This window comes from Manacus candei, unplaced genomic scaffold, assembly GCF_025592945.1.
Source record: "Manacus candei isolate 608988 ecotype Guabito, Panama unplaced genomic scaffold, ASM2559294v1 h1tg000005l, whole genome shotgun sequence".
Taxonomy (NCBI): Eukaryota; Metazoa; Chordata; class Aves; order Passeriformes; family Pipridae; genus Manacus; species Manacus candei.
In genome coordinates, this window is record NW_026138053.1 from 11,629,233 (window position 1) to 11,650,419 (window position 21,187).

The following is a 21,187-nucleotide window of genomic DNA, read 5'->3' on the forward strand; positions in this document are numbered from 1 at the left end:
AGACATTGATTAGCATAATTTGTTTTGCAGGGGAAAAAATTCACCACTTAAAAGTCAGAAGATATCAAGCATTTGTTTTGACTTATGTGCAAGAAAAGTTCAGTTTTAAGCATAGCCATAGTTAAGAGCTAAAAATATGTAATTATTTGAACGTAAATATATTCTTTTTTTCTTAGACATCAAATTATTTTCAGTGGGTTTTTATTTTTCATATTTCTGGTTGGATTTTACTTCTGACCTAATTTGTGCAATTTTTCCTCAGATATAACTTAAATTGATGTCAATGTAAAATTTATCTATGGTTTACAGGAACAGCCTGAAGGGCTGTCTTATTAATTGGCCTGTACAGTACAGCTTTTATTGTTAAAAGCTAAAACAATGTGGCAAACAAGGAATACACAAACTAGTTAATTTTAAAAGAAATTGTAAATCACTTGTTTTCTTACATAATCCTCTGAACACATGGGTGGAAGTGAAAACTGCACTCTGATTAACATCACTGAAATGGCTAAGCTGCAGTTAATAAAAATGCACAAAAAGCGATCCCTCAGATGATTTATGTGTTCCTTTATAAAAATGTACTTTCAGTGTTCCAGGAGATACTTAGTCAGTAAGACAGAATTGTACCTCCACCTACTGGCAAATAAGGTTAGAGCTCTAATAGCTAAACTACTGCTAGAAACGTGTTGCTAAAGCAGGACAATAACACTAGTGTAAGCAGACAGTGTCTGTGCAGGATTTAAACTGCATGCATGGTATCTTCTTAGCATAAGACCTGTAAGTGTTCTTTGCTTCTCCTTAGAGTTTCTTGGTTCTTTGTGAAGTTCTCATAGCACTAAGAACTGCTGACTTACAAATTATACAAGTACAATTTACTATTAGAAAAACAATGTGAAGCCTATGATCAGATATTACACACCTTTTACTGGAAAGGAGTATTCAATAAAAATGTTTACAATAATAAGAATTCCAGTATCAGCTCCTTATATTACAGATTCTGTTAAAAATCATATTCTGTAATATAGATTTTTAGTTCCTTGGACTAAAAGGTGTACCTATTCTATTTTTGTTCATTACTCTGTTTTTTAACTTGGACTTACAGCAATAGAGCACTGGAAAAAATAGACTATCTTTTAGTCTGTTTCCTCTTGTAGTGATGTCTGTTCTATTTTTGCTCAACTTTAATGCATTCTTGTATTGTTTCATTTGACACTGAAACCTACATCTCCTTAAAAATATTTTTTTTTAGCACTAGCATTTGTGCACAAGGCTGTATAGACAATTCAGCATTTAAAAAAAACTAACATCATACAAGCTTCTTGAATGAACAACCATTACTCCTGGTTAGGATTTTTGAGGTCTGGTATAAGCAACAGTGAGTTTGGACCAGATGACTTCAAGGTCTTTCCCAGTCAACATCCTTATGATTTTGTATTTTCTGGAAGCACCCACACAGAAATCCTGGAACTCTCTAAGATATCAAAAAGGAAAGACATGGAATATTGATTACAGCTTGTAAGGAAAGTGAACAAATGGACTGTGCATGCTACAAACAGATTGTATGTGCTACAAAATGACTAGTGAACACTAAGTAATCCATACTTGGCATAGTGTAGCCATGTACCAGAAACATCATGCATGTAATTAATTTTAGTGATGACCACAGCAGAGCAGATGCAGTGGAGTAGCAGCATTGAAAGATTTTAAAGGATAAATGTCAGATTCATCCAGCATTATGCATTATGCGATAGGATTGTGCAGAGATTTAGCTCCCCAAATAACAGAGATTAAGGAGGATTTATCATTTTGTCAGTCTTTGTTGGCTTAGGTTAGAGATGACTTCTCAAAACACGCTGACACAGCTGGTCATAATCATCATTTAGGTATATGAACTTCTCTTTAAGTCATACACAGAGGAAAAACACTAGAGGTGCTGGGAATTAAGAAAAACCCAAAAAATTCATACCAGGAAAATTATATTCATTAAGTATGAAACGTTGTGTATTTTAAAAGATTAATAAAATGTAACATAATTTGTATTCTGCCTTCCAAAATACTGAGAATGCAGCTGAGTGATTCAAAGGCATTCTGCTATAAACAGTAAAGACACAGACTTATCGAAGTATATGTGTGTGCTTAAACAACACTCTAAACTGTTTATCAAGCAATTTTGCTTTCTTTCATAGGCCACCCAGAAATCTTTCCTTTAGTTTTGACTACAAAGACCCAAGAAATTTTTAATTGCCGAGTTGATGAAGATGTCACAGAAGAAAATTGTTTCAAAATTATTAAAAAAGAAGATATCATTCAGGACCTGGAAACAAGAGCTAACATTTCTGATTTCTACCCTGTCAGAAAAGTTGTCCTAGTATGTAGCTTATTTCATTCTCACTTTAAGACTTCATGCTCTCAGAGTGTATATTCTTCAAGGGAAAAGGTCTGCCCTTGTCTGACTCTGTGTAAATACACTAATGCTGTAACATCTGAATGCTATAGGTCATGGACCACTGTCAACTCAAAGTTTCTCATGGCTCTCCGTGAACTTTTTTTTTGCTAACTTTAGATTGAAAATATGCTAAAAGTAACATAAATACTATTAGTTTTGATTCTGTGAACTGGCAGAGCTTCACATACTTGGCTTCCCCTAATTCATGGCCTATTTATTGAGAATCATTAAAACAGTTTCTTTTCTGTTTAATTCTCTGTATGAAAGATTAGTTTTGTCCCAGACTTATTTTTATTACAAAATAAAATCCATTTGTTCTTTTCAATTAGTACATGAAATTCACTGTTAAGAACACAAAATTAACCTAAGATACTAAATTAACACTAGTGGTAGCTGTTCCAGTCACAGCCTCATGTTTGTTTTGAATGTTATTTGTTTTCAGTTTTCCACTAATTGTTTTAATTAAAATAGGAATATCCAGGGGAAGAACTTTTGGTAGTTTTTGATGCAAAGTTCCAGTACGGACAAAACTTTTACATTGTTGCTTCTGAGGAAGCCAAGGAAAACCTTGTAAAGGTAAAATCCAAGTATACCACAGCATTGTTCTATCTATGAATATTTCATAATCTAGTCTCAAACATATACTTCAGGAATGATATTGTAATCATAAGCATCTGATGTTTATCTAATGGGTAATCTGAGCATGGAAAAATATGTAAAAATATCTTTTATACTGAGAAGGGCTGAATTAAATTTTTGTATTTTATTTCAGACAGCCAGTGTTACCCCCATTGCTACATTTTTATCTTAAGTATTAATTTTCTTTGCCAAGACTCAGATTTCTCAGACATAAAGGACAATATATTATCTTCAAATAAATATTATACTTAATTTTCACAGTATGGAGGGATATATAGTCTTCAAATCATACATTAAAATGTTCTTGATTTCTAAATAGCCCTAGATACATAGAACATTTCCCTTGTGCACTATAGGAGAAGGTTTATAGGAAGATTATATAATTTTTCAACATGAGTTTGTCATCCAGCATCAGGAAATCAGGAGAAGTAACAATGAAGAAAATTAAACTGCAGTTCCAGCAGAAAATCAGTATAAATTCTTTTTACATAAAAGTGTTTTGCTTTCAAGGCAAGAGTCTCTGTTTAGTAGTTAAATATTAAACATGTAACATTTATTGGAAAATTCTAATGCACAAAGGAATGGGACCTAATCCAGCCCTGCCCAGGGGCACAGTATAGCCAGACTCACTGCATTGAGACAAAGTGTGTGAATGAAGACTGAAAACCGGGTTTCTAGTTCATACTTACATTTCAGTAATAAATTTTTGGAAAAGTAACATTTCTCACTATTTGATGTCACAGCCTCCAGAAACTGCAGAAGAAGAAAAAGAAGAAGATAGAGAGGAAGTTCTGGATCCTTTTAAGCCTCTTGTCCCCAGACCCTGGGTTTCTCTTGGCAGCGAAAAGGAAGTTGAAGAAGAATCTGTTAAAGACAATGTTACAAAGGTCAGAATTAAGAGATGTTAGTCAATCAAATAAATATAAAACCCCCAAATATATTTTAAGTTCCTTAAAACCAAAAAGTTAGGAAGCTGGAAGTTGCGATCCTAGTTTTGCTTGAGGTCTTTCAAGAAAACCAACAAAGAGAGAGAAATAGAGAAATAGCTTCACTTTTAACAGAAACTGAAAGTGCTGTAGAAACTTTCTTTTTAGACTGTTCTCTTTTAGTCCTGCAACTAAGGCATGTGAGACTGCATTGAACATAACTACTTTTTAAGGTATAAGTTCAAAGGTCCTTATCCTCTTTGGTCATTGGCACCTCTGCTGCTTTTTGTTTAATTTACAGTGTGGTCAGATTACAAATTGAGTTACTGCTCTGTATCCTTGAAGCTCAGTGAACTCTGTTTCATTTCATGGATGGCATTTAAGTAGCATGCAACACTTTTAAGTGTTACTGACTACAAGTATTACAAGCTGACTTTACAGAAGGACATATTTGATTAATTACACCTACAGATTATACTGAGAAAATTATATGTCCAAAAAGTAGATCTGCTTACAGCTTTCACCTAACTTGTGATGTGCGGGGCATCTGTAAGCATCTAACTGTCCATCAGTGATTTTTACTCAATACCTAAATCCCTGCTCAGGAGAGACTGGCTAAGTTTTGATAGTTTTCAGAAACTGGACATCTTGATTATACTTAAAAAGATGTCTGATTGTTCTAAAGCTAATTCACAGTCACCAAATTTAACACATTGACAGTCCAAGTGTTCTGTATTCTACATTGCTAGCAAGGTCCACTTAAAAGTGCTGTGAATCCAAGACAAAGCAATACCTTTCTACTGCCTGAAATCAAGTGCCTACTTCTCTTTGTGGGTGGAAGTCAAGCCACATCCCTTCTTCCTAGTTCTCACTATAAGGAAATTCCTCACTCAAATTTTTGTGAATCTTCTTCAGAGTACTTTTCTCTCCCTAGGTAGTGCAAGGAAAGCTGAAATACCTCACCCAAATTGAGAGTTCCGCTAAGAGGGAAGGGCAGAGAAGTTAGGTCTTGGAAGCCTAATTTAGTATTACATAAGGCTTTCTGCAAATTAATCCTTCAGTTAAACATGAGACTTTGATATTGCATGAATTAGAAAATGTATTTCTCTTATTCTACTAGCAGTTATCCAAAAATGTTACAGCAACTTCTTGTTTTAGAAATACAAACCTGTGTTCTATTACATATGTAGGTTATTTCTAAGAGCACTTCAGAATTTCAAAATGCAGAAATATAAGTTAACTCAGCACAGAAATCATCAATAGAACTAATTCTATGATGATATGAATGCTGCCATTTTACAGAATGTTTTTACAAAAACATTCTCTTCTACTAACCATGGAAATACATCTTTTCCAGATTAAATTCAAGATTTCTCGAGTACGCAGGAAGTTTGGTGCACCAATTGCATTTGCTGATAAGAACGCTTCACATGAAACAGACAGTTACGTTGAATGCACCTCTTATGAAGACAAAACTTTCAGTATTAAAATGCTTGAAAAAGATGTGGGGGTGCAAATAGTTCCAAAAGTAAGAGAAGGTAGTACTCAGACAAAATGGTAAGTATGAGAAAATATTTACAAGTTTATTTATTAAGTTATGCACTGTTTCCTAACTAAAATTCTGGAGTTAGTTGCAAACTGATTAATTAATAGAACAAAATGGGATGCTCTGTTTGCATCTTCCTTCCTCCACTCTTTTCCAAAGAGTTTCTAGAAAAAAATAATACATTTAGTTTTGAATTTCACACACTACATGGGTTTCTGTCTCTGAAATGGTTTCTGTACTTACATTCAAATTTATTCCAACTGGTTAGGACCTATCCAAAAAATGCAGCCACGCAGTATTGTCCTAGGGAGTTCTCAGAGGAAGAGAAAGCAGAGAGTCTGTCATCTGAGAGGCTGAAAGAATTTCTTACATCAGTACACTTAAGGTAAAATTACTGCAGCAATACCCTTAAAGGCTACCTGAAATAATACAGAATACAAGCAAGTACTCTTGTCTGAGTGGATCATTGCTCTAGTCAAATACCAATTTTACTTGTTGTTTCTATACACTTTTTCCCCTTGTTTATTATTGTAATACTAACATATTAATTTCATAGTTAATTAAGATTAATTAATTATTAAGTAATTAATAATAACAGTTAAAAATTACATAAAGCCTATGCCATATAAATATGAATTATTGTTTTAAATAGATATTAAACTGCTAAAGTTAATAGTGATACATCTTTTCAAATAAACCTCAAAGCTGATCTTTCAAACACTGCTCACTCAAGCAGAGGGTTATGCAGTGAGCAAAGGTGCAGTCCTACCCATGACTGTGTCCTCAGTCATGGGACAAGTCCCACTTACACTTTTTGCACAAGAATTGGGCTGTACTTGGTGCACACAGAACTAAATTCTTGGTACAATGGCTATTTCTATTTAAACATAAGAGGGTTTCCTTGCAGCGATGCATCACTGATGAATTAAGTTTTTAACTACTGTGGTCACAATTTTGTGTAAAACAAAAGCTGCCTCTTTACAGAAATTTTTGTGATTCTGTTACCGAGTAGGCACATCTGGATTATTGAAGCGTTAACTGTTCTTTCCACAAAACAGAGTGGAAATTGCATTGCAGCAAAATGAAATTATGAATGCTTTTTTTGATGACTGGAAGGCCCTAGCAGAAGACAAAAGCAGTTCTGATGGCAAGCCAGATGTTTACCTTAAAGCACACCAATCATTTACCAACCTGCAGTACCTCAAGGACAGAACCATTAGCTGCATTTGCTGGCATCCCATGGCTTCTGGTAAAGCAGTTACAATGCTCATTTGAGTCTTCAATGACGGGTATTATATGAGAGCTAAAAAATATGCATCTTTCATAAAATTAATCAGCTTTCAAATTTAAAAACAAATCAAAACTAATTTAGTATACCTGTCAGAATTGCTGATTTGAGATGAAATGAAAAATGAGAGACAAATTCTTTGTAGAATTCAGGCAGGAGATAGGCCATGCAAAGTCCTTCACACTAATGTATGAGTGGAGATCATAGGAAAGAGAAATTTCTCCCTTATGAGGCTCACTCAAGCAGGGCTGCAACTGTGCCAAGTGCTTCAGATGGCTCTGCATACCACTGTCCTTCTCCCCAAGGCTGGCTCTTGTAGCACCCTTAACACTTGTGAGGAATGTTACAGCCACGATGGGACGTGGCTCTGATGAGTGCCAGGGAGCATCACAAGACATATTAAATGTCAACTCCTGCCCCCTGCTGTGGATTATTGTTCTACACAGCCAGACTAAAGCCCCACTTAAGTTCTATGTAAATGCCCCCGCTGCACTACTAGCCAACACTGAAGCCTGTGTAGAAAATTAACTGGGCTACAAAAGATTTGGTTTCAGGATGGGTGGCCAGGACTATATGCCTGTCACATCATTTCAGGTGCAGTATTACACTACTGAGGAGCAGCAGCAAAAAAAGCTGAATTTTATCTTGATACTTAGGTTCTATGACTCATTGTTAAATAACTTCATCTTAAGTAACAGAAATAGTTTCTTCAAAGCTGATCTGAAAGAAAAAAAACATGGTTGGTTTGTTTTGGGGTTTTTATTTTGCTTTTTTTGCACTATCTTCAGAAGGTATAAATATAAGTCACTCAGAATAATTAACAGTGTGTTGAAACTTGAATTGTGTCTTTTGAGAAAATTATTTTTTTTTCTCATTCAGGGATTATAGCAGTGTCAGCAAGAGAGCAGCTTTCTTATGAAGAGCAAATTAAACTTTCTAAAAAATCACGGCTGCACCGATCAGTAATACTTTTTTGGAGTTTTTCTGACCCTATCCACCCCCAGGTATTTAATCAAGACTTTTAAATATGCCAAGTGTTTAAATAACAAGAGAAAAACAAATGGTGTGACTGTATTTCTCAACTACCTTGTTTTTCTTCTTTGTAGTTAATATTGGAGTGTCTTGAAGACATTTACTGCTTCCAGTTCAGTCCAAGTGATCCAAATATCGTTGCTGGTGGTTGCACCAATGGACAGGTGTTAATTCACTGTTTAAAAATAAAATTGGATATTTCTGTATTTTCTTACAGGATGAAAATAAGGGTGAAGAGATGTACTCAACATCTATAGTAATATATAGGGACAGAAGACAGATGTCACAGACTCTTAGAAGCTCTCTTATCCTGGACTGAAGCTATGCCTGGTTATTCCATAGCTAAACCATTATTGTATGATGCTTCTTTGTAGTACTGATAAATAGGTCAAGTTGTAAAGACTTTTTTTTTTGAGACAAGTGTAGCCTTTCAATTGATTGCATCAGACTAAAGAGAAAATACTTTAAAGACTTTATAAATTCTAGCGCAAAGAGAGAATTTCTTATTTTTCCCTGAACCTCCATGATTTGGAAAAAAATTAGTATTAATATACAGGATGAAATAATTTGTATTATACTCATTTCTCGTTGTAGGTTGTACTGTGGGATATTTCTCAATATGGAGAGAAACTGCAAATTGAAAAACCTGTTGCTGATGAAGTCGTTGACTCAGACAGTGAGGCGACAGCAGCGGCAGAAGTGGCAACTAAGGTAAGTCCAGGGGTGATGATTGGATTGTGCTTTATAGGGACCCGAGGAGATTCATCTGTGGGTCCTCAGGAAGCTGGCAGATGAAATTGCTAAGCCACTATCCATCATTTTTGAAAAATCATGGCTGTCAGGTGAAGCCCCTGATGACTGGAAAAAGGGAAATATAACCACCATTTTAAAAAAGGATAAAGCAGAAGACCCGGGATACTGCAGACCAGTCAGTCTCACCTCTGCGTCAGGCAAGATCACAGAGCAGATTCTCCTGGAAAGTATGCTAAGGCACATGGAAAACAAAGAAATTACTGGTAACAGCCAACATGGCTTTACAAAGGGAAAATTATGCCTAACAAATTTGGTGATCTTCTATAATGGGGCTACAGCATTGGTGGACAGGGGCAGAGGAACTGACATCATCTACTTGGACTTAATGCAAAGCATTTGACACTGACCCGCATGACATCTTGTCTCTAAACTGAAGAGACATGAATTTGGTGGATGGACCATTTGGTGGATAAAGAACTGACTGGATGGCCACATGCAGAGTTGTGGTCAACAGCCCCTTGTCCACATGGAGATCAGTGAGGAGTGGTGTCCCTCAGGGGTCAGTACTGGGGCCAATCCTGTTCAACATCTTTCTCAGGGACATGGACAGTGGGACCCTCGACAAGTTTGCTACTGATGATGCCAACTTGTGTGGAGCAGTCAATATGCTGAAGGGAAAGGGTGGGACATCCAGAGGGACCTTGACAGGCAGACTGATCCAAACCTCATGTAGTTCAACAAAGTGAAGTGCAAGGTCCTACACCTGGGTTGTGGCAAACCCAGACAAACCTACAGGATGGGCAGAGAAGTGACTGAGAGCAGCCCTGCAGAGAAGGATTTGCATGATGGTTGATTAAAAACATGAGCCGGCAGTGTGTGCTCACAGCCCAGAAAGCCAACGGGATCCTGGGCTGCATCAAAAGGTGTGTGGCCAGCAGGTTGAAGGAGGCGATTCTCCTCCTCTACTCTGCTCTTGTGAGACTCCACCCAGAGTACTGCATCCAGCTCTAGTGTACCCAACATAAGAAGGACAAGGAGCTGTTGGAGCAAGTCCAAAGAAGGGCCATCAAGTTGATAAGAGGACTGAAGCACTTGCCCTATAAAGACAGGCTGAGAAAGTTGGGGCTGTTCAGCCTGGAGAAGAAAAAGCAACCTTCCAGTATCTGCAGGGGGCCTACAGGGAAGCTGGAGAGGGACTCTGTGATGGGGCAAGGAGTAATGGGCACAAATTGAAAGAGGGGAAATTTAGGTTAGATATTAGGAAGAAATTTTTTACTGTAAGGGTAGTGAGACACTGGAACAGGTTGTCCAGGGACATTGCGGATGCCCCAACCCTGGCAGTGTTCAAAGCCAGGTTGGATAAGGCTTGAGCAAACTGGTCTAGTGGGAGGTGTCCCTGCCCATAGCAAGGGGTGCTGGCACTGGATGATCTATAAGGCCCATTCCAACCCTTTAACATTCTATGATTCTATGAAATTGAGATAGCAGCTATTAATATGGTAAATGCTTCCATTGTAAATATATTGCAGTGAAGGAAAAATGGGTGAAGGTATCCTGATTCAAAAGAGAGGAGTAGATAATCTTTGCAATGAGAGACTAGAAAGGATAAGAAATCTGATGAATTCATGAAATAAAACCATTATCACAATATAATTTCCATCTGATTAGTACAGCTTAATAGCTTTACTGCATTTTGTGTGACTTAGGCTTCTATTCTCTAATGGGCACCAACATACTCTCTGCTCTTGCCTTACGAAGCCTATCAAATACAGAGATATTGTTGCTGAATGCAGTACTGAAAAGTATTTTAGATGTTTATGGATAGAGAAAAGGTAGCTTGGAAGAGAACAAGATTTCAGTGGAAGAAGACAATAAAGAGGATAATCAGCAGAGAGACCTAAGAGCAGAGGAGAAACTAATAAGTGAATGTGTGCGTGCCTGTGGAGGTATGCTGGAATTGGTTTTGGAGCTTCATATCCAAAGGCCTGTTTTGATACTTTTTTTTTTTTCCCTAAAGGAAGGTATTAGACCCCTTGAAAGTTCTACAAACTGATCTGAAATACATGGAGCAGCTTAACAGAATGCAAAGTAATGTTTTTGTTTGATAGATCTACTATTTGTAAATACACTGATAACTCTTTTTAAAACATTTCTAGCCATCACCTATGCAAGTCCAGCAGAGTAGCACAGAGCCACCTCTAGTGAAATACTGTGCAGTCTCTTCCAGAGAGTATAGTCACAAAAAACCAGTAACAGATATACAATGGCTGCCACATCATTCTGAGGTGAGTTTAAAAATCCACTTTTCTTCTTTTTATTATTTTCCTAATGTACTACCTCAGAAATCCTTGTGTAAACTCAGGAGAAAATATTAAAGCGTCAATTATTTGTAATAGCCTTCATTATTTCTCACTGCATTTAGTAATTATTAAAAATCTGATGTCTCTTGTCCTGTTATGCTTTACAACCGTGCTGGGTTCTCAGTCTGGCATAAATCTGCTCATACTGAAAAAAATTTCTACAACTTTACTGAAAATTATAATTCAAAATTTTAATAAGCCTTCCACATGTAAAATGTGTTAAATTTCTACTACAAACAATCTAGCCTGTCACCAAAAAATTCTGAGAAATAACTTCAATTACCTAAATATCTGGGTACCCAAGAATGGTGGTGTTGTGGTTACCTTCATTGTTCAAGGTGTATTCAAAATATTCATTTTGCCTGTGTATTCAAAATATTCATTTTCTGTGATGGTTTTAAAGCTCCATAGTACTTAGGGTCTTTGTAGTTAAAGGGTCCAACACTATTATAGGAGTACTGGATGCTCAATTACCATCAAAGTGTTGCAAATGGTTGCTAAATTAATTTGAAATGCAAATGTAGTCAAATGTAGTGATCGAATAATGACAGTGGAAAAACAGGCCAAGAGGAAGAAAACTGCAATCTTTAAAAGGTTTATGCAGATTTTTAAGACTTTTTAAGGATACTGCAGTCCTTAGCAACATTACCAGAAAAGTGAGGAAAAGGGTACACATGTCATAAAAAGAAAGCTGATACAACTGTTCATTATTATTTTATGCTACAGTAATACCCATGGATACTAATCAGTACCAGATGTAAAACATGTGGAAAGAGATTGGATAGCAGACATTGTTGTGGTTTTTGTTGTTTGGGTGGGGTTTTTTAGTCAAGATTTAGACTGAGAAAGCTGTTTTCATGTTCATCTGGGATAACAGATAGAGGAAACCCTGCTTAATAAATAACACTGACTAAGGAATCACTTTGTCAGTATTTAGCAACACGTACTGAGACATACTTTTTGTTATATAAACATGGAATATGTATCAGCCTTTGCACGGCAGAGCAGTTTTTATGGCACAGTTCCTAAAATCAGGAGTTTTATAATTATATATTAATAAAAAATTATTCAAAGTTATATCCAGAACCTAATTTGGCTTTGCCTGGTTGCAAGACTACCATTATCACTTCAGGTAGACAAATTCATGCATGAAAATTAGAGTAGGCCTAACTTGCCATAAAAAATAAAAACGTGTAGCTGAAATTTTGCTACATGGTTGATAAATACAGTTTTAGCCAAAATATGTATTTTTCATACACTGGAAATTATATTTGATCAGGGTTCAGCCTATAATAACTTGGTACTCTTGACATCTTTCCTTTATTTTTTTGAGTAACTAAAATTAATTTGGAATAAGCCAATAACTACTTGGTAAATGATAAGTAGTATAAAACCTGCAGAACCCCACACATACAAACTAAACTATTAGTAATTAACATTTGAAAGGATCACTACCATCCCACAGCAAGGTCAAGCCAAGTGGGAAATAAATTTCTCAATGGTTAGCTCTTTGGTTAATCTGCATAAAAGAAGTTACAAATATGGCAAACTAAGGAGGGCCTGACTTGCAGTGGTGCCCGTAAGTATTTATCCTGCTCAGTTAATTTAGAATTTTATGTGTGTAGCAGGCAAAGCTGATATCAGTTCACTTGAAGTACATTTGTAAAATAGCTTGACTTTATAACTGCAAATTAATAAGTCCTGATTTTCAAACTCTACCCAAGCAGAAATAGGAAATTAATTTCTAGTAACCTGTTTTATGTGTTGAAGTACTTACGTGGCAGAGTGTGGTTTTTGTCTCTCATCTTCTTCTTCCCCTGTAATAATTATTACTGTTATTTTCAGGACAACCAAAACAGAGGTGAAAATTGCCTGCAGCTTGTAACCTGCTCCCCTGATTGGTATGTACAACATATACTCTACAAGATGTCTTCCAGTTGCCTTTGGAAAGCTTTATGGAGCATAATCCATGATTTAACTAGCACATTTCTGGATTCCTATCAGCATATCCTGAGTAGCTGAAATTTTGTATGCAGAAGACAAGCACTTTGCATTCTTGTCCTTTACAGTAATGGCATTAAGAGCTTATTAACTGAAAAACCTTGCACGTATACATTTATATTCTGTGTATACCAGAAGAGTGTTGATCATATATGCATTTGCCTGGAAAGCTACACCTCTACACTTACATTTGATTGTGTGACATGCACAAAAAACTGTTGAAAGATTCTAAGTCCACAAAAATACTGTAAACTATATTTAAACTTGGAGACTTAGCTGGCAAAATTATTCTGTGTGAATCTCCTCTTTTGTGGACTGAATAGTCATGATGGTTATAACCAAATATTATCCTGTGTGAAGGACTGGTAAGGAGACAGAATGCAAAAAATAGAAGTAAATATTTAGCTTTCATGATGTCAAAAGGCTTGAGGCTTCAGCACTGCATGGCTGGGCTCAATCATGTACTTGTTAGTTACATCAAAGGGAGAGTCAGAGAGAGCAAAATTTGATAATGATGCAAAGTTATTTTTCCTAATCAAATAACAGAGAAGACTTTGAAGAATTAAATTAGAAGAAAGATTGCAAATACTCTTGTTAGTAAGTTTGCAGTGTAATGCAAGTAATACACATAGAAGAAATTATTTTAACTACTCACACACAAGGGTTTCAAATTGAAAGTATTTACCCAAAATAATAACAGGGAAGTCACTGTAATGTCATGCTTGAAGAGCATGGGTCACTGAGCAACTCCTGTTAGAAAAGGGAAGGAGATGTCAGCAATGAGAAAAGTTATCATTGGCTATATCAAATCTCTGAATGAATGTCCAGAGTAGAGCAAAAGGAACAATCAGAAGGCTGAAAACTCCAATGAGATGACAGATACAAGTGAGTGGGACCATTTGCCTGGAATGTCAGCAAATAAATTCGTACACACAAAAATTGAGACTGATCTTTGATTTGGATTACTAGATTACCTGCTACACAGTTCTATCTAGTTCTCTCAGCCTCCAGGAATTTCACCCAGGTAGTGCCAGTAAGTTCACCCAGTAACTGTCCATAAGCAAACTCTATTAACAATATTTAACTACTTTGGTATAATTAACTGATGAAATGGGGAAAAAAGAAATATATTTCATCACAACAAAAGAAGCAATTAAGTATCTAGCATTTGTCTGCTTCTCAAAGCCTCTATTGTTATGTAAGGTTTGAAGATGAAAGGTTAAAAAAACCTCCAGACTTTAAAATGTGTGGAAAATTGCATCTGACTTCAAAATAAAACCAGAGAATAACATTATACAATTATTTTGCAGCTCAATATTATTTTGGGATATTCCAGCCATTGAACATCGTGAAAAACCTTCATCTGGTGTTCCAGATACTTCTAAGCATTTAGATCTCTCATGGAAACCTCTCATAAAGGTAGTGTACACAAATATAGAACATAGGGATCAAGTCAAAATGTAGATATGGCCAGAACTCCATAGAAATGTTGTATTTTCCTTCCCAACTCTAATTTTTTCAGCAAATTGATTTCCTTGTGCTTTTCCTTCCGATTATGAAATTAAATACTTCAACATTCCTTTGAAATGTCAATAAAAAGCATTTTTAAAAGCTAATTCATGAGAAACAGCATGACTGCTTCTAAATAACTGCAGTAGGTGCAAAAGTAGGTGTGTAACTAGTCTAAGTTCCTGTCAGCCTTTTCAGCAGCTCTGCTGTCTGTCTCAGTGGGTCCCAAATAGTGAAACATGGTCAAACCATACTTACTAGCAAAACAACATTCAGTCTCATGAAAATGGTCAAAGCAGTTTGTGAAAAAAGTGAGGCTGAGAATAGCATTAAGTTAAAAAAAATAATTATAATTTTAGGTGTGCTGATCTGTGCTGTTCAGAATAGCTGCAACTGGTACAGTTGTTGAACAAGCATGACCACTGGAGCTGGGCTGGGGTATTTTTGCTAGAAACAAAGCAAAATTCTTACAGGAGAAGGATAACACAAAGAGCATTTTATCCATGCTTGTATGTGAGGCAGCAAATACTGTTTGTGGAGTATTACAAACACACTGCAAACTGGAAAGACCTATTCCATTATAGTAGAAAAAATTTAGACTTACACCTCAAAGATCTGACAAAATATTTTAGCAAATGTACTTTTTTCTGAACAGATAAGTCTGCATGAAGGGGATACCAACACAGAGTATGGTCCCATCAGAATTATCTTAAGGGAACTGCATTATTGTTACAAAACCTCAGGTAATAGTTTTATTACACCTTATTAGGGAAAATGTTTTTAATAAGCTTGTATTTCAGTATATACATAATAAAAGCTGAGCAACAAAATGTTGTATAGCTAAAAACATCTGGGGAAAAATGTTTCTTAAATATACTGGTGTTCAAAGTGCAACCTGCATGTACTGACTACACAGATAAGCACATGTATTGAATCCAAACTGAGCAGCTCTGCATACACAGTAACTCCACCTGCTTTCACTCAAAAGCCTGTGCAAGTCCCCCACACAACCTCTTTATCCCTCAAACAGTATGTCCTTTTCAGCCATTACAGAAAACTACTTTTAGACATAATCCATTCCCTGGAGCAGAGATGTTAGCTCCTGGTTGCAGCAGCTACGAGTGATGGATAAGGGCAGTTCCCATGGAGACACTGATGCTGTGTAAAACTGGGGAAGAACGGGGTGGTGCTACGCTGAGTAGTTGTCTGGGTATGGGAAGGACTGACTTCAGAGCAGCTGCAGCAAAGGGCAGATTCCACTAGGAAACAGTTAACCTATAGAACTGCTGTTTTACCTGTCAGTCTTTCTTCATCTCTCCTCTTGAAATTCCCATTAACCACGAACTACCTTTAGAAGACAAAGGATTTGCTTGGTCTGATAAATTCCTGTGTTTAACAAATAGATGTAACCATCTTGTTTTCCAGGGAAGGCAAAATCTCTGAGTGCAGTAAGAGCACCTGCCAAAGAGAGCCCATATACAGAGATGAGTAGTTCTTCAAGCAAAAATCTAGAAGTGTTAGAGAATATATCCACCAACTTTTTTGTTGGAAATGAAGTAAGTGAAAATAATATATTACCAAGGAAAATGTTAATCTGAGGTATCTGAAAGACTGAACAATTAAATAACAGGGTTTTCACAAATGTATAGGCTTGCATGTTTTCTTCAGGTGTAACTGAAAAGATCTTTCTGAACATGCCACATTTTACTTCCATTTTAATGCTTTTAGTTACATGCTTTAAAAAAATAATAAACTTCCAATACGTGGTAGACTATGAACCCTTATTTCAAGGGCAGAATTAGAAGACATTTCCAAAATATGTTGAGCTTATTAGGAACCAAACAGTATTTCCTTATTCCAGAATGCATAAGATTAGTAGTATTTTTTTAGTGTTTTCCTGATTGTCAGGTGTAAACACTAATACTACAGTTTCCCCCAACTTAATTTTACTTTAAGAAGTCCCAGATGTTCACAGCCCTTCACCTACCCTAGAAAATTAAAAAAATCTTTCCCAGTTTTGAGTTCATATGGAAATGAAAATTTGGCTTCTAGCTACCTTTTTGCTTCCAGTCACATTTTCCTCAAATACTGGAGCAAAGCATGAACTAGAAAAACCAGGCCCCTAATTCTGCAGGAAGGACTGCTTACATATATGATGGTAAGTAAAGCTGTTTTGGCAATACGTAACCGAAAAATGGTGATGCAAAATTTTTATGTGTTTTCAGTCATCGGCTGCGAATTCAGGTTTTAATTTACTCGGATCATATTTAATGATGGTTATAATTAAGTAAAGTTAGAAACAAGTAACTTTGATAAAAGCCACTAAGCTCTAACATTAGCATTTACTTGGTTTTTCTGGCATTACAGGGTGGAGTAATTGTTTATTCTGACTGGAAAATGAAAATTGATACTAATTCGGCAAAACCAGTTAGTAAGTTCAAGTTTCTCAATACCTGTTTAAACTTTACTATATCACTAGCTTTAAAATACTTGCATCTATACTCTGTCTTTTTAAGGTTCTTGCTCATCAGCTCTAATAGTCTGTCTCACTGATGACAATCGGATTTAGCAGGACACCCTCAAAAGTGCAAGCAGTTTAGCTGGCATGACAGAATAGCACAACCCTCTCTAGTCTCACACAGTGCATCACTATGCACCTATTGTCACAAATCATGGAAATAATTAGATTTGCAGTAATTCCAATTCCTGTACCTTGTGAGTAATAGTATCTTCAAAGCCTATGCTGGGTCCTGCACTCTTGTTTCTTGATCACTAAGGCACAAGTTACAAGCAACTGCCTTTTTCATCCATTAGGTCAGCAGCAGACTCAGAAATACAGCCTTCACACTGAAACTATCAACACTCTCCAGAGATCTCCATTTTTTGAAGACACCTTCCTAAGCATTGGGGGCCAGAATTTTGCCATCTGGAAAGAAGGGGTTACAGTAAGTTACTTTAACACAGCTGTAACATAATTCATAGATATACAAGACAGAACTATAACAGACTCTGAGTCTGTATTTTCAGAAATGTTTGTAAGTCACAAAGCTTCATAGTTTAGAGACGAATCAGGTATAAAAGAAGCTTCTATAAAAAAGACCTTCAATTCTAACCTTGTAAAAACTGTAGCTTCTCAACTATTTATTTCTGCTGCTAGGAAAACCAAAGAATAAAGGAAACGTGTACTTAACAAGTCTGAAGAAGTTGTATTTTAGGACGAAATTTTTTCATCATGTGAAGACAAAAAACCATGGTTTTTTTTTACAGTTCCTCTCATGTAGGAGTCCAGGTTAACTGCACCTAACAAAATCTCCAGACCACAGGTTTTAACAGCAGATAGACAGATTACCTTAATAGACTGGAAGTGACATAGCAGGTTTTTTACTTCCCCATAATTCTGTTTATCTGCAAAAGGTGATACAAATTTTGTCGTTGACAAAAGTTTTGTAATAAGATCATTTAAATTGTGAGCATACTCCAATGACAGGAGATCTGAAGGGGTGAATTGATACCACTGTTTGATTGTTGGATCTATCTTTGTTTTCACAAAAAATTAAGAATGGACCAATCCTTCAGTCAAGCTGCTCTGCAGGAAGATACACTGCAGGACAATGGTCCTTAGCAAGACCAGGAGTTTTCTTCATTGGCAGAGATGATGGAAATCTAGATATTTGGGACTTACTGAAGAAAACTCATGAGCCATCTCATTTCCAGAACATCTCCAAATCAGTCATCACTTTCATCAGCCCCTGGACTGCCTCACGTATGTTGATGGTGATTGCACTTTATTGTGCTACCCTGTTTGCAAACTGGCCCGTGACTCCAAAGCACATAAATCTTATTACAAACTCTCTTATATAAGTACACACTTCCACTAATTTAACACTGTACATACAAAACTGCATACATCAGTTCTAAGTGTACTATCACAGCATAAAAGCAACTGAAAACATTTAACTAAGAAAGAAAAAGTCTGATAAAAAAAAAACTTTAAAGGGAATTTCATTTGTTAATAAAATAAGAGAGAAATAAGGCTGCCTTTTTTGCTGCAGTGAACAATAAGCCAAAATGACCAGAACAAAAATGAACCCTCTGTAGATTGTATTTGGGTGGAGGTTCATGTTGCTGTTGAAATTTGGATTGTTTATATGTTTTTTGTCAAATATCTTTCAGCGGAGCAGCATTTTTTAGCTGTTTCTGACAATCTTGGAGTACTGCATGTTTTGGAAATCTGTCAAACACTAAGTCATCCTTCGAGTAATGAGGTTGGTAAGAATTTTTATTAATCTCTGACACTTTATCCTGAAAACTCCCAACAGATAAACAAGCCTGCCTGGAAAAAGTTGCCTTCAAATGATGGCAATCAATTTGAGATCAGAATGGCCATATTCTCCAAAGATCACCTGTAGCAAAGCTGGCTTTGCACAGAGCCCACATAGGAGTCAACTAAAGGAAACCTCAGTGACATTTGGTAGAATTCCACTGCTCCAACCTCGCTACATGAAAACTTCAGCATTTTTTGCCACATCCATAAAATGACACCTGGTTTCATGCATTAAAACAATGCTATAGAGTTCATAGTAATGTAAATATACTGAATTCCTTTTTCTTTACACCTTCTTGTCCAAATTTGCGTCCACTTTTTCCCTTTAAATTTAGTACTTCAATTTACATGTCTTCATATCTGGTTCTAGCTTAGTGAAAGCACATTTTGCAAACTGTTCCTAGCATTCCCACTCATTCACGTGCTTTTGAAATAAGCACTATCTGTACCATGTCTGAAGTTGTTCACATCTTTATATTGTTTTGCTGCAAATTATTGAGATAGAGATATTTATATTCCCAATATAGATAAACTAATAATACTGTTCAGATCATCAGCCATAGATCTGTGTCTTTGGGCATGTAATGACTCTTGTTTGTCATTGTGTTAACAGCATGCCAATGTACTTGATTTCTTTGAAAGAGAAGTCAAATACCTGAAGTACTGTGAACAAGAGTTTCAAGAGTATCAAAAGTTTCAAGCCAAAACAGAACTGAAATGGAGCTGGAGGCACAGAGAGAGAAAACAGTATGTTGTATTTAGAATTAAGAAAATTTTCTGTTTCTTTGGGTCTTTAAAATGCATCTCTTTTGCTAGAGAAGATTTCCCCTAATATTTTCAAAACATCAGTATGGATGTAATTAGAATAGCTTAGCAGCTCTTTATTTCATATTTACAGTTCTTAAGAATGGAAAAAATGGTCCTAGTTCATGTAAGTGCAGTTCTTGGTCAAGTGAAACCCCTGCAAGAGCATTAAAGCCTATGGACATTTAACAACTATAAATTTGCTTTTCATTTTACATCAGTTACTCATTCAGAAAGTTACATTTTTGCCAACTTCCCTATAAACATTGCTCCTTCAAGCAGGGATGACTCCAACCTCCTGTTCTTTACTCACATAAGGATTTTGCCTATACATTCTTTGGTAAATGGTGTAACAATACTAACTTAACTAAATTTATTTGGTTGCTGTAGCCCCAGGTGATGCCTGTTTTCATTAATTTGTGACAGCACTGACATAACCCACTGGAAAGCAATGGGGTTGCATACAGGTTTCAAAGCTTAACGGTGTGGTGTGTGTTTTTCCTTCAGAGTATGACTACTCTACAGAAAACAAGAGATGGAGGAGCAAGAAAACTGTGTTTCTGGACCTGGAGAAGCAGATAATATTGGATTTAGAGACAAGAAACACTTCCCTCACTGGATACTTAGAGCCCATTATCACCTTTAGAACCAGTGAGCTTTTTATTTGAAGACCTCTATTTCAGCAGAACCTGTTTAGCTTTGGAAATAAAGAATCTTGCAGTTGGAGATTGTTGTTTCTTAACTTCATCTGTTTGTTTACTCAGTGTGGTTAAAGTACCATTGTTTTGGGCAGACTTCCCCCACTATTTTTCATTAATACAGTTATAATGAATATTCTGTTTAAATAATAGTTTCAAAGTTCTGTCTGTCAGGACTCTCAGAGGTCTTTCCCAGCCTAGTCACTTCTGTGAATCTGAACCACTTTTACTTGCTGTCATCAGAATTACAAAAGAATTGTTACTTAATCCTGGCAAATGCTTACACACAGGAAACCAAATCCATTAAAATATATTCTTCCCTCAAAGAAATCAGTATTATTTAGAACAAACAGCTTTTACCAAGCACACTGTGGCTGTGCATTTCTGTCAAAAGACAGTTATTCCTCAGAGAGATCAAATGGTGCTATACAGAAGTTTTAATATTTACTGGTGTAAATGAGTAACAGCTTATGAATATTAACGCTCATCCTCCATCCACAGAGACAAGTCCGGTAAGCAGTTCTGCTGGTGGCTACTCGGTTTCAATTGCCAGGTCAGACACCATGTAACTGAGCAGAGCCTGTCAAGCAGAAATTAAATCTATCAGAGCAGGACAGATTAAACTCTATATGGGTGAGTTCACTCTTTCCATGACTCACCAAACTGTTTGAGGGTCACAGACTCCTGTCAAACAAATGTCCATGTGGTCACAGCAGACACTAAAGCACAAAAGACAACTGACACACAGGGGATTTGCAGAGAGGATCTTCAGCTGACAAGAAATAGCCAGCCCCAGTGCTCTGCTTCGTCAGAGTAAAGCACAGCCAAATACACAACAGGATCAGTGTGAGGCTCCTGTGT

At 36.4% G+C, this 21,187-nt stretch overlaps 1 protein-coding gene and 1 long non-coding RNA gene across 4 annotated transcripts in view; one reads left to right on the forward strand and one right to left on the reverse strand.

The window, feature by feature from the left end:
* The window catches only part of DNAI3 (dynein axonemal intermediate chain 3), a 26,829-nt gene extending 6,437 nt beyond the window's left edge, over positions 1-20,392 (forward strand). Inside the window, exons 5-24 of one of the 3 annotated variants that reach the window (XM_051803932.1) lie at positions 2,187-2,368; positions 2,918-3,022; positions 3,829-3,972; positions 5,369-5,568; positions 5,826-5,942; positions 6,616-6,806; positions 7,725-7,849; positions 7,952-8,041; positions 8,472-8,588; positions 10,787-10,915; positions 12,836-12,891; positions 14,302-14,410; positions 15,156-15,243; positions 15,926-16,056; positions 16,868-16,931; positions 17,315-17,445; positions 18,059-18,263; positions 18,677-18,765; positions 19,438-19,571; positions 20,136-20,392. In XM_051803932.1, coding sequence (XP_051659892.1) covers positions 2,187-2,368; positions 2,918-3,022; positions 3,829-3,972; positions 5,369-5,568; positions 5,826-5,942; positions 6,616-6,806; positions 7,725-7,849; positions 7,952-8,041; positions 8,472-8,588; positions 10,787-10,915; positions 12,836-12,891; positions 14,302-14,410; positions 15,156-15,243; positions 15,926-16,056; positions 16,868-16,931; positions 17,315-17,445; positions 18,059-18,263; positions 18,677-18,765; positions 19,438-19,571; positions 20,136-20,142 — 2,414 coding nt within the window. In that variant the 3' untranslated portion in view covers positions 20,143-20,392. Of the gene's footprint in view, positions 1-2,186; positions 2,369-2,917; positions 3,023-3,828; positions 3,973-5,368; positions 5,569-5,825; positions 5,943-6,615; positions 6,807-7,724; positions 7,850-7,951; positions 8,042-8,471; positions 8,589-10,786; positions 10,916-12,835; positions 12,892-14,301; positions 14,411-15,155; positions 15,244-15,925; positions 16,057-16,867; positions 16,932-17,314; positions 17,446-18,058; positions 18,264-18,673; positions 18,766-19,437; positions 19,572-20,135 lie in introns of all 3 variants that reach the window. The other 2 variants (XM_051803931.1, XM_051803922.1) reach the window with 2 other exon arrangements.
* LOC127478490 (uncharacterized) lies at positions 3,808-12,796 on the reverse strand. Its single transcript, XR_007907239.1, has 5 exons — positions 12,768-12,796; positions 7,932-8,052; positions 6,749-6,860; positions 5,801-5,910; positions 3,808-3,949 (listed from the first exon to the last, which is right to left on the reverse strand). It is a non-coding gene; the product is annotated as an uncharacterized LOC127478490 (long non-coding RNA).
* Positions 20,393-21,187: the final 795 nt, after the last annotated feature.